The sequence below is a fragment of the Colius striatus genome, chromosome 3 (assembly GCF_028858725.1).
Source record: "Colius striatus isolate bColStr4 chromosome 3, bColStr4.1.hap1, whole genome shotgun sequence".
NCBI classification, from domain to species: domain Eukaryota; kingdom Metazoa; phylum Chordata; class Aves; order Coliiformes; family Coliidae; genus Colius; species Colius striatus.
Window position 1 is genome coordinate 50,046,929 of NC_084761.1, and position 13,923 is coordinate 50,060,851.

The 13,923-nt window shown below is 34.9% G+C and overlaps 1 protein-coding gene across 2 annotated transcripts in view; it reads right to left on the reverse strand.

Moving 5' to 3' along the window:
* The window catches only part of CCSER1 (coiled-coil serine rich protein 1), a 690,264-nt gene that overhangs the window by 413,148 nt on the left and 263,193 nt on the right, over positions 1-13,923 (reverse strand). For both annotated transcript variants that reach the window (XM_061993283.1, XM_061993284.1), the window contains exon 6: positions 1,795-2,005. In XM_061993283.1, coding sequence (XP_061849267.1) covers positions 1,795-2,005 — 211 coding nt within the window. The remainder of the gene's footprint in view (positions 1-1,794; positions 2,006-13,923) is intronic.

A 13,923-nucleotide genomic window follows, 5' to 3' on the forward strand; every position in this document is an offset into this window, starting at 1 on the left:
GGAACAGATAAGTACATGACTGAAGGATTAAGATGAAAAAAATATATGATTTACAGAAGGAGAATTGACATGAAACTCTCATAAGTCATGAAATGTCTTGTGTTCCTTTCGTGAAGATCACCTGTGGAGTGTTTTAAAACATGAAGTACTATAAGGTAAAACATATCTCCACAAAGAAAATCAAAGCAGACTCTTACACAAGTTTAACAGAACTTGGTAAGTTAAAATTCTTACACTTACCATAATGGTAAGAACGAACTTTTCTGAGGAAAATAAAGAATTATTCACACTAGAAGAAACAGAGCATGCTGCCAATGTTACCAGCCACATATTACAACTCCTATGACATGTAATATTAAAATTCTTATTTATTTCCATATATAACACGGTTACAAATTCTTCAAAGTGGACATGAAGTTTTAAATTCACTCTGTATTCTATCATTATGTAAGAAGGAACTGATGGAAAATTTAATTATTTCAATTCTGAATACACTAAGGTAGAAATCCATTAAGAAGCCCAAAAACATACATAAAGTTTCTAGAAGGAAACTGAAAGGCATGGGGCTTGCCATCCATTAAAAACATGCTATTTAGTATGACTAATGGATAATTATCATGGCTAAACTTTCGACAAACCTTTTCAGATAGGACAACAATTGATTTCATTTAGATGCAGATGATCAAGAAGAGAGAAGTAAAAACCTCAAACTTTCCCAGGCCTTATTTTAGTATTTAATGGCTCAGTTCAGTGACTAGCACTTCATCATATGATGAAATCTCAATAGGAGAAATTCTGATTATATCTTAGGGGCAAGAAATTGCAACCACTTAGTGAAACACAATAAATGTTGCCCAGAGACAATATGGAAATCCCATTAAGATACCAAAAACTTAAGCAGACATGGACCTGAACAATCTGTTCTAAGTTTACCTTGCTTTGAGTAAAGGGATTGGACCTCTAGAAAGCCCTCTGGATCTAAATTATTTTGAAATTTTATTAACTATATAGATAAAAAACCAACTAAACAAAAAATTAGCTTATTGCAGATCTCAAAGAAGATGCATACTGCAGTTCATTAATACAAAGAGGAAAGCTTTGTATTGAAAGATACAAAAAATGTATCTGAATTCCAGTCTTACAGCTGAAAAGTGTCAATAAATACCCAAATCCCAATCCAATAATAACTGGATTTCTTCTCAAATCCTAAAGAGAACTGGATGCAAAATAAATTTTCAAAGCAACACTCTCAGTCCCTGCAGGAAGCAGGAGAATACAGCAAGACAGAAGAAGCCAGGACTCTTGAATTGTCAGAATGGCCTAAGAAATCTCATTCCAGCCATCATTTACAAACTCAACATAGCAACCTGTAATATTAGTACTGTTACTTAAAAGATAATTTTATTTCCTTTTGCAACTCCTCTTGGAATAAATTGCACGTGACTTCGTGCTGGTTAACAAAAGTAGTAAGAAAACCAAAAAGCTCTAAAATACTAGAGGAAAATAACACAATTTACTTTGATCTAAGGGAATTTATCCCCTCTACCCCTATTTTGGTAAAAGCTCAAGAGAAGCATTATACTCTGCACATCAAAATGGCAGTATCAGTTCTCCTATAGTATAAACTATTTGACCTCTACCATGTTGAGGTACTACTATTTGTACTTCCACATCAATTCTATATATTCAAGACATATTAAAAGATATCAAGTCCGAAAAGTTTTCTGATCTTTTTCTTATGCTTAACTCCTTAATGCTGAAAGATATTAATTTAACAAATGGATGGGTGATTACCTCTTGAAGAACCCTCTTCATTTTTAGAAGCAATGTCTTTACGGCTGTACAATCTTGCAGCATCAGTCTGAAGGGCAAAGATTCAATGCCTCCACCTTCTTCCAGACCACTAAAAGGCCACTCCACAGATGGGCTGCCAGCCAGCTGGCTAACACGAGGATATCTGGCTTCTCCTTGGTCTACCTCCTTCGATAGCTTCAGAGATAGGTTCCTTACAAGAGAAAACAGAAAGATCAACATTGAAATATGAAAAAGAACCCAACAGGGTTTGAATCCCTTTGAGTTTAAAAACACATTATGCATTCAATATTTAAGCCTGCTAGCATGAATAGCCTTTATAATGTACATGTAGACATACAGTGTTACTAATAAAATATACATTTATAAATGTACCATTTTCTACAGGAATTGAAACATGTTTTATGCCAAACCTTTCAAAACAAAGGCATTTGTTTAAAATAAAAAAATCCTATGGGGAAAATCGCTATGGGCCCATTTTGTTTCACTTCAGCTTTATGAAGAAACTTAAACTGTCATGCTCTTCACAAAGTTAAATCATGTTTTTCCATATGCTTTGACTTAAAACTCAAAAGGAAAAAAAAAAAAAAACAAAGAAAATACTTCCCTCTGGGATGGCCCAGTGACATAAGATAAACCTGCACCTCTATTAAATGGAATTTGAAATTTAATTAATCTGTACTTACTCTAAAGTTTAGTTACCATTGAAGCTATTTAAGCAGAGTATGAAACAAAGCAACAAGCTGCGACTGAGAACCCATAAAAAGACAATAGAAAGATTTTGAAATATCTTAATGGATTTTGGAGGTAATGGAATATTATTATTTTGCTGCATGCATACGATCTTCATTTAATATTACACCAAGATATCCGTAAGACCTAGCCATGCTGGAGCAAGTCCAGCCAAGACCAACAAGATGGCGAGGCGGCTAGAGCGCACAATAAATGAAGACAGGCTAAGAAAGTGAGTTTTTCTCAGTGTTCCAAAGAGAAGGTGAAAGCAACTTCATTGCTGACTGAAGCCATGTTCTCATTGAGAGGGTGCAGAGATGATGGAGCCATATTTTCCTTAGGGATGCATAGCAGTAGGATGAAAGGCAACAGATGGAAGACGGGATACAGGAAATTGTGACCAAATACAAGAACTTTATTTATTAACTTATTTGCTACCATGAGAGTGTCAATGGAACACGGGGCTCTGAGATGCTATGGGACACCCATCCCTGCAGTTATTCACAACATGATGGGGTAAATCCCTGAGTAATCTGCTCTAATTACATTTGCTTTGAGCAAGGGCTTGGAACAGAGCCCTGCAGAGGTCCGTTCTCACTTGTATGACTCTATGATCTAGAGGCCATAGGTTCAATCAGACAAAATCAGGCTTGAAAAAACAGAATGTAACTAAAAACACTAAAGATTTTTCTGGCATGAAAGTACGTACAAATTTAATGTTGCAACTATTTTCTCTCTGACCAGTGGAGAAAAAGGAGAAATATGAATGGAGAATAAATCTGAGAACGTGGCTGCACTATGCAATAGTAGTATATTAACTACTACTAAATTACAAATGTGTTGTAACTGCAATGCATGACACATTCATAATAAATTAATTCACTCCAATTAAAGACATTAACATAAGTGGTGAAGAAAATTTCAGTTATTCGTTTAATGCATAGTTCCAATTTTCTGTTCCATTTGAATTTTCACATAACACAAAACTGATTCTGAATTTTAAGCATGGCCATATTTTTGAAGAGCAAAGAATATTTTTTCTCATGAAATTTTCCTTACTTAACTTTGGTTTCCTATGGGAAGCACATACAAAATGCAATTAACGTGATTTCTTACGACAAGCAATTCCCAATGCCATACTAACAAGTCAGAAAAGAGACTGCTAGAATTACCTTTTATGGATGGTTTGTTTTTACAATTTGCTAGCTATGTAGTGTCCAGTAGGGACAACATGTTGGATCAAGAAATGCATCACAGAGCTTATGGATACAGGCATGCTAATGATGGCCAATGGAACCAAAATTCTCTAATATAGGCTTTTAAAGACTCTCATAAAACAATGAAATTGGTCTACTTTAATTTTTAAAAACATTGAAACAACTTTGTGAGTAGATTACTTTGCATTCTTTAAAATAATAATCTGAAGTGGATGGCAAACATGCTTTTGACTGAAGGATATTAACCCACTGCTCATTCATAGCCTGTATTAAAGAAGCCTCAGGTATAAATCATGAAAAGAAAAAAAACAATTTTTCATTGAAATTTCATAACAAAGGCCACATTTCTTCTATAGTAGAAATCATTTTCAAAGTACTGGAATCTATATGAGTAAGATTCATGTAGACAGAAAAGTATTTTATTTAAATTAAGTAAGACAAAACAATAAGGTCCTTTTTTTTCTCCTGGCTAGTGCTTGTATGGTGAGAGATTAATTATTCCTTAGAATATTCTGCATGTTCACTTTGCAAGTCCCACCAAAGTTTTATCTTCCTCATGTGCTTGAACAGGCATCTTTTGTGGGTAACATTCAGTCACTGAGAAAGGGGCCACTTAAGACATAATGCCTCCCAGAAGAAGTCTTTTACGGCACTTTATCGGGGAGAAGCAATACACTGCTGCCCTACTGACAAGGAAACAAGTTGTACTCTTGGAGGATTCTCATCCTCTCTTATATGCAAGAGACACATTGTTTAAGTATAAGATATAAATGTGCTGGAAATAAAGTAAATCTTAATTTCAACTGAAGAAAACTCCTTCAATGAATTCTGTGGCCTTGAAGTTGACATCACACTGTTAAACAGACAAAATTGCCATCTTTTCAAATATAGAAACTTGAAATAAAGTATTAAAAGCACCGTAATAACATATCACCTTTTTAGCCTAAAATCTAACTCAATTGCCATGGGAAAATGATGAGAGTGAGTATACAGTGAGCACTCAGATCATATAGTACCTCTGAACTATCTGAAAAGAATATAACTGACTCATGACAGAAATACTCTTCACTGCCTGATACAACTCCTTCTACTCACTGCAGGAAAGAGCTTATTTTAAATTCATTCTAGAATTGATATTTAATCAAGTTCATTATTAACAATATCCAGGTGGTGTATTACAGAATTATTATGGTAGTCTACTGTACTTCACCTCAAAGCAGTCAAAAAAATTCTTACTGAAATTAGAAGATTCTCCTTACTGATAAAACATCTCTTTATCTTTGAAGGTGGAGAAGGGGCTGGTTCCCTGATTGCTAGTGCAGGAGCTCCTTAAAGATGTCCACTCCACTCTTTGGAACCGCTTCATTCTAGAGGATGTACATAGTACAGATGGGTACTAAAGAACCATCCTATATAGATGTCACCTCAAATCTCTGAGCGTGGCTATGGAGTCATGAAACTCCAAGTTCAAGATGTGAAACCCCTTCAGACTCCTAAGTAATGGAAGAGCCAGCCTGTTTTCAAAAGTCCAAGATGAACTGTGGATGAAGTAGCAAATCACAGCTGAGAAGAGCAGTAGGAAGCTGCTCTTAATATTAACTTCAGTTAGAGCTATTCTTCCCTTCTTACTGATCCTCAGATCAATGATTTGAAGAGCTTACGGTAAATTGAACTTCCCTTACATAAAGATCCTGAGATTATGTGGAGTTTAATCTTCTTAGTTTTCATCACAGAGCTCAAGACATTGCTATAGCAGAATTAGTCTAAACTAATACAATTGGTCCCACAGAGTCTGCACTCTTGATCCCAGCTTAACAGAAGAGAACCCATGTAACATAGTGGGCACCAGGAAGCAGAGCAGAAGACCCCAACCTCTATGGGAAGAACTGAACATATCTTATTTCTTCCCTAAGGGCTTATCTTCTAAAGCAGGGCCTTAGGAAAAGCTTTAAATCCCTTCTTTTAAGTGTTTGAAAGTGTGATTGTGTATGTATATATTCACAAATATATACACAAATACACATACATATTCATGTATAGTTATAAAATTCATATATACACACACATATAAATTTGATCTTCATAAATATCCCATTTAAAAACTCTTATTTGTTCATAACTTGGCCAGGAAACACATGGTCTTTACATTAGAAGAATGTTATTAGCTCCATATAGAGGTTATATCCTGAAATCTTTTTCATACAAATCCAGATAGTCTTCAATCCACATTTTTTTCTCCTGTCCAGAATCTTTTGTTTTTCTGACCAACAGCGAATAGATGAATGAGATCTTCCTTTAGAAAAATCAGCAATTACTACTTTGGGAAAGGTACCTCAGTTGGACCATTTAAGACATGTAAGAGCAATTACTTCCAATTTTTAGAGAAAAATCTGCCTACCTCAAACACTTCTAAAATTCACTTCAAAGCATTCTATGGCTCTTTTACAATGATGTACATTACAGTCAAACTGTACAATCATCCCAGACTGAATCTTAATCTCTGAGTAGTCTCCTAACAACCTCACTTAGTAAGAGACACGTTCTATCCCCAACAGTTTACAACTGAAATATATGAACACAGTTTGGAAAAAAAAGGCCTTCTCCTGTATTTAGAAGAACTGAGGCATAGACTTTTAAAAGCATGTTCCTAGATACTCCACTGGGCATACGAAGCAACGTGTTTCTGGCTGTCTAAATATTCTCAAACTCTGGTCAAGGAGGGTAAAAACTGTCAGGCTCCTTACTCAGTTCTGAAAATGACACCTTTGCAATATTGAGAAGATAAAAATTAAACAGAACATAATTACCCATATTAGTATTCTTTGGCATTAAAATTTGTACCCCTCTCTTGTCTCACAATTTCTCAATGTTGCTTCTGTTCTAACAGAGAATGCTTCCAGAGATATAGAGATGAAATCTCAGAATATTAAATCATACCATGTTATAAGGTATACATTGTTTGACATTTTTCAGCTTTTAGAACTATGTATCATTTAGTGGTATTCTGATGCTATGATTTTTTAAGGCTAGCCTTTTAGAAAAATGATTTTTGCTACCTACCACCATCAAACTATCCACCCACACACAAATGTGCACACTAAGTCTAATGGTTACCACTCATACAAGTTAAGAGACTATCAGCCTTTTCTATTACAACCTTTTCTTTCAAAGGTTTATATCAGAGACATAAATATTTCCTTGGGCTAGAACCTGATGATCACAAAATATGGAATCAAATATTAATATAATTTTTTTAAAAAAACCTCTCAATTTTTCAAGCTGCTAAGGACATGTCAAGCGTTTCTTTCCTTTCTTTACATTCTACTGGAGTCAAGAGCTCTGTTTATAACCCTTGATCTAGCACACAAAAACAACACAGATTTCTGTACTCTTCTGCCTCCTGGAATCTCTAAAGAATATTTAAATGTGATACAAATAAGACAACATAACATCACACAGTAATTAGATAACATTCAAAACAATAACTACTTGGAAAAGACCTGCAGGGCTTTCAGTTTCAAGTACTAACAGTGCAATAGTAAATAAAGAACTACAGTTAAACCAGGAAAAGTGAATGAGGCTGTTGAGGCATTAGAGTTTGGTAGATTTTCAGTCATTTTTTATTCCCTCCGTCTTCCTCCCAAAAGCTAAATTCAACAGAGCATCAATCTTGAAACAATTTTACAACTGGTATACAAAATACAAATTGCAGCATAATTATCCACATAAGCAAGTAGTAACTCATGTTACATCTCTCATTGGGATATAAACAAAAAAAAAGCTTACCCTTTATTTGGACAAAGGATAAATCTACCTGCAGTCATTGCAGCCCTTGACTGCATATTTCTGACTGGACACTGCCTCAGCATAGATAAAAGCTAAAGTCACTTGGTGGTCTCTCCAAATGCACTCCGCAGAGCTGACCAAGTTAGTTGACCTAGAGTAGAATGACAAAAGTTTGATCTAATCTATTAAAGACAATAGGCCTTCAAGCATGCCCAACAAGCTTTACAGGATTGGGGGAAAGGAGAAATATAAATCTGTTTTGTCACTGTCACCTTCTGGATCAAAACATTTCTTCCCATCTTTGCTATCTCCTCTAAATGCTTGAGTCTTGCTTTTAGAAACTGGTCAAAGGGAACATAAAACCTCAATATTTTTACAAGGTTAAAAAAAAAGTAAAAAAAAAAGAAGCTGGAGAATCACAATGGATATTGGTTATAATGACTGCCTTCTGTGAAGCACAAGAAGCGCACTCCTTTCATTCAGTAACCAAATTACTTTTGCTTGCTTAAAAAAAAATTGTCATATCCTTTCTACCACAGCTCAGCATTTTTTGCTACCAAGGATCTTCAGCTAATAATTACATATATTTCATTTTTTAAAAAAATAAAGTTTTTTCTGTGCCCAGTAAGGAGCTGCAGAACTGTTAGCATAGGCTTCAGTGGGAAAACAAGTATGTTAAGGTTAAATACACTAAAAGACTAAAGGATAGCAACAAATGTTTGCATAGTGTCTGGCAGAACTCATAGGCATAAGCTAGACAAGCAAGACAAACTTCCAGTAAGACCACAAAATTAAGTGGAAAATTCATACACTTTATAAAGGAGACAAGCTACTCAATCCCATCTGATTTGGTTTTTAAACATTTGGGAAGCACCTAATCGCATTATTACTGCATAAACCAAGATATTCTCTTTCAGAAGCTACTAAGCATTAAGAACACTTTTATGAAGCAAGCAAGCAATTCATTAGACTTTGTGTTGGCTGAGAGAGTCATCTGAGATGTGTTAACAGTCAGTTTTAAAGGTCTGACCAATATTTACCAAAATATCCAAAGTGGAACACCTTTAGCATTCTACTTGCTTTCCTTACATCTCAACCTCTACCTGCCTTCATTCTGTGCAGGTGATTTACAGTATTACTAGATTAAGTCTATTTACAGAAGAGTCCTGGCTTTCAGCTATGTCAGGGCTTGAGAAAAGATTCAGACATCTAAATAATCATCCTATAGGTTATCATGCCATAGTCACACATATTCATACACTAGCAAAAACACACATGCCTACAGGATTAAATGGCAGCTGAATGGCAAGGACTAGAAGAAAGAGGCCTAAGATATCCACAGATCTGAGTACTTAAGAGTTAAAGGATGCCCTATACAACAATTAGGTAGTTAAAATTCTGGGAATATTCAGAAAATTCCAACTAGCAATCCTACAATTTGTCGTTAGCTCTCTACATTTGCATATAGTGGAATATAAAAACAGTAATAGAAAATAACCACCAAAATAAACAGTAATTACAATACAAGCTTTCTGAGTGAAGATAATGTTCTAATGGTCTTGAATGGAAATAACACGATGGACCTTCATTTTTCTGAAAATATCCAATAAATGTATCCCTTCCAATTGCCCTCTAATAGTTTAAGTATAACGAGTACAAAAGAGTTGTGTTTAAGTTTAGAGGATACCTTCCAACTACTTTATTGATGGAATTTGATTAATTTGTCAGGAAGAAACTGCAACTTTAAAACTCATCCTATTTTATTACTACATTAAATAGTTGGAACCTGATGTTATTGTTAAAAGAACTTTTATGTTAAATCATTTTTTATGACCAACAAATGAAAGCACATAATGAATTTATGGATGTAATTTATAAAGAAATCCAGAACATGTATGATACTATATGTTCATTCCTAGAAGGCAGCAATCTACTGGAGTTTTTTTTAACAATTGGATTGGATTATTTTATAAGGTTTGTGGGAAATATTATGGAATGATTTTTTTTTTACATATATTCTAATTCCACCAACAAACATACAAACAACCACAGTGACTTCAAAAAGCCTAATTTAAACAAAAATAACAAAACTACATAAGAAATCCAGCACCAATGCTAATTAAATACACCAGTTATTTAGGGAAATTTGCTGATAAAAAACTTCATGCTGTTCCTGGCATAGCAATTGCAAATGGTGTGAGTCTCTGCTAGTTGAGTACCTGCATATATGTCTTCATATGCATGTGCATATACATTTATGGTTTAAATTATCAAGGAGACTCATAGAATATCCTGAGTTCAAAGGAATGTACAAGGATCATCAAATCCAACTCATGACTCCACACTAGGCAACCTAAATGCTAAATCATATACCTAGAGAAGTTGTTGAATTTCTATTAAAAAAAAATCAAATATTAAAAATATTTTTAGAAGCAGTGTTTTGAAGCAAGAAGAGAGAAAGAAATCTTCCTTGGTCCATTCACTAATGTGATACCTCTTCCATTATTAACAGTTCCTGGCAGACTTAAACATGAAAGAATATGTGTATTTCCCACATATAGACTTTCTGGCCTCCAGTCAAAACTAATCATAAATGAAATGTATAGAACAAAAGAAATAAAGAATCTTCCTTTCAGAGTAACTGCATAAAAGCTACTAGCCAAGAACTGTAGGTCTAACACTTGAGCTAAAGCGTTAGCTGGATCTTGTCTATAAAAAGTGACAGGTACCAGTGTGAAATAGCTCATATCCAGATGTAGGTCACCTTAAAACCAATATAAGACACTGAAAGCTTTTTAAGTACAAAGTAGTCCCAGGAACCACTCACTGCAGAGGCTCAAAGCCTCCCCACTCCCTGAATGCTGCACAGCACAGCCCATCAACATACAAAAGCTGTCACTGATATAGAGACTTGCAACAAATTCCCAGGCATATACAGGAATGAAAGCTTGTAAGTTGTGGGACCCTTTGGGTGTTATTTCCTTGTGAGTGTCCTCTAGACCTACCAGAGGGCTTGTATTCATTCAGACAAGTTTCACTTACAAGGCAAGTGTTGTAATGTGTGCACACAGATTTTAATTAGTGAAATTAAACCTCTCCAAAAGCATGTGCTCAATTTTTTTAAACAAAGACATTAGAGACCAAACAAAAAGAAAGTAATAAACTAATTACTGTGTAAATTAACCTAATTGCTTTGTTCTTTCATGTCATAATCAATCACTATGGGCCACAATGGAAAAGTGTTATTTTATCATATAGTGAAACTAACCCATCTACGGGAGATTTCTCTGCCTTTGTCAGTATGGTCTTAAATGTTTATCTTTTTATTGTAACTAACTCATTAAGAACTAATCAGAATATTTAATTTCATTTTACTAAAGCACTGTAGTACCATTTCTGTACTGCTCTCTTATAGAGGAAAACACTTCTCATACTGTGACCTGCTATAAAAAATTACATTGAAAAAGTTTTCAAATTGAGGCCAGAGGCAGGCGAAAAAGAGATGTTTCCTTTGGTTGACTAAAAAGGACCAAAGCTCAGATCTATGAATCATTTAAATCTCTCCAAATATGTATTTGTACACAAGCATTCAGAAGATGTAGCATGCTAAAACTTCAATACTAGCATTGAGCTTTTTGTTGCTTGCAGTATTTTTGTGATGATGCCCTACCTGATACATAAATACTTACAAAGTATATCCCATCAAAAAACTTCACTCTCTCCCCCGTGCCTCATCTCTCTCTTCACTTCCAGGACTTTAGCCGCCTGCCTTTTAACTTTATTTTTTAGATCATCACAGTAAAACTAAATGTTTCTTTCAGTTGTTTACTCTCTGGTTGTTACATTTTTTATTTTGGGCACTTTGATTGAATTATTTGGATATTGGGATCTACTGTAATTGCTTCTAGTTTGTAATGCTGGGCTTGTTTAAGGTTGAGAATAGCATGAAGAGCAGTATTGTGCAAAACTGTGCAAGTTTAGGAAAAGTGCATCTTACTGAAAATACATGGCCCATGATTTGAATTTAATGTTTGCTGTCTGAATTCTTTTGTACCACACATATTCCATTTGTAAGCAGTAAATAACAGGAATATACAGGATGGTATTAATTTACTCAAGGTTTCAACAAATATGATAATGAAGAAATATGCTTGTTAAAGTTGCTTCAAGGAACTTATTAAAGATTTAGTAACACTATTAATTTATAACAGAATTCATAGTATTTCTTCTGTGAAAAATTAAGTGTACATTACATGAAAGACTAATTAATATTTTTAGTTACTAACTTTGCAAACTCTTTGTCAGGAGAGCATTTATAACATGTAGCTCTAATAATTGTTGGGAGTATATGTTAAAATTTGCTGTCCAAAGCTCTATCTAGACTGAGATTAAAAGTGGATCTGGCAACTCATTTATCTTCAACACACTTAACAAAACCACAAGCTTTTGGAATAAGTTGAACTGTTTACAAATAACATAAAAGTTGCACAAAACGTAAATTTCTGGTATCGTTGCCAGATACAGCTTGAACTTTTGATCTATGCACACCCTATAGAGTTTGAAAGCTGAAGACAAAAATGTGCCTGTGCAAATACAAGACATTGTATAATCTTTGAAGTTTAGCATCACTTGACTTATGACTGAATCTTCTGTGTCGTTAATGCAAGACTTTCCTCCTGCCTTTGCTTTCAGGGACCAGAAATCCATCAGACACTTGTATCAGAATACATATTACTGGCCAGGCTGTCATTCTCTAAATATGACACAGCAAACCTTAGGAACACTTTAGGGTGTACATGTATCAACAGGGAAGATGCCACGCAACTACACAGCAGACACAGGCACAAGAGAAAAGAGAAATAGGCATGCCTAATTAGGTGAGGGTAACAGAAGGATGAACATGAAACTCATCTGACATTACCAGACTGTTTTGGAGGTTTTATTTCTTATTTCTTTTACTTAAGTGTAGTAGGATTTTTTCTTTTTGTGGTTTTTATTGTTGTTGTTGTTTGCTTGGGTGGTTGTTTTTTGTTGTTTGGTTTTTGGGTTTTTTTGTTTGGTTGGTTGTTGGGTTTTTTTTCCCCAGGAAAGAACTCTGTCTTATGCTTTGAACAAGCAATGAGACAGCTTGAGAACTCTAATAAAACAAGAAGCAGACAACATGCCTAGGAATAAAGAGGATTTCTCCGGGCTTGTAATTAGACATGTAATTAGTCTGGAGTGTCTCAGCTTTAAGACTAATGTCACTTCAGTACAATATAAAACAGAACAGACTGTGTTCAGAGGTGCTCTCTGTGGGTCATTTGGGTGGGTGTTCTTCTTAAAGCCCTCTTGGAGCTACATCTCTGTTTCCAGCATGGGATTATGTGAATGCTATCTAATCTTCTCTTTTGTGCACACTGAAGGGTACTTGGCATATAAAACCAGATAATGCTGACTGGTAGCAAAGGAGAAGGTTTCTATTCACACTAAGCCAAATAAACATTGATTACTATCTTTGCACAATTGTCTTTTAAACAAAGTCTAGAATGAAAATACTGCTCTATCCAAAGATGTTAAAAATGATAAGTCTCCCTCTTCACTGTGACATCTCCCAGCAGAGGCAATCTCATTCCGGTGAATATACTGAAGGTCATTGGTCAAAAAGGGATAAGGTTCATTTTTTATGACAGGAATGACAGTTATTATATATTTGACAAATACATGCTGCTTTTCACTTGCTTTATGGGGATAAAGATGAGCTAGATGTCAATTTACTTCTTTACAAAATCTTGATGTCACAAAACCATAGCAAAGCTAGCAGTATTCACTTAAATCTAGAGCTTTTAGGCTTCCCAAATGAAAATGTCATGCCTCTGAATCTGCATCTAGCCATTTATGGAGATTTTTACTGCCTAACTGAAAAGTTCTTTTATTGGTTAAAATAGCTGGTTGATATAAAGTGTAGTCAAAGTTTCAGATGGGGAAGAGGGCAATAAAGAGCTATGGCATGCAGAAAGCATTTGTTTTTTTAGTTATTTCTTTGAGAGGGTAGGAATTATTCACATTCCTCTGATACAATATAGAGGAGCAGGGAAATCTGTTCTTGAAATTTTTTATTCCATTGCACCCTTTTAGTGTCCTAATACCCTTTTCCCTCCAGTCTTTGTACTCCCATCTCCCACACATTAACATTTGGCAGCAAACTCTCAAAGCTACTACAGACTTCCATAAAGGAAGGAAATTATCTCCCTACACACACCCCAAACAAGCCACTGCCATTCCTCTCCTGGAAGGCTTCATGCAGCCAGAGTAATAAATTGATGTAATTAAGAACAGCAAAATGAACACAGGATGATCTATAAGGTCCTTAGAACATTACTAGTATGGATTCAAC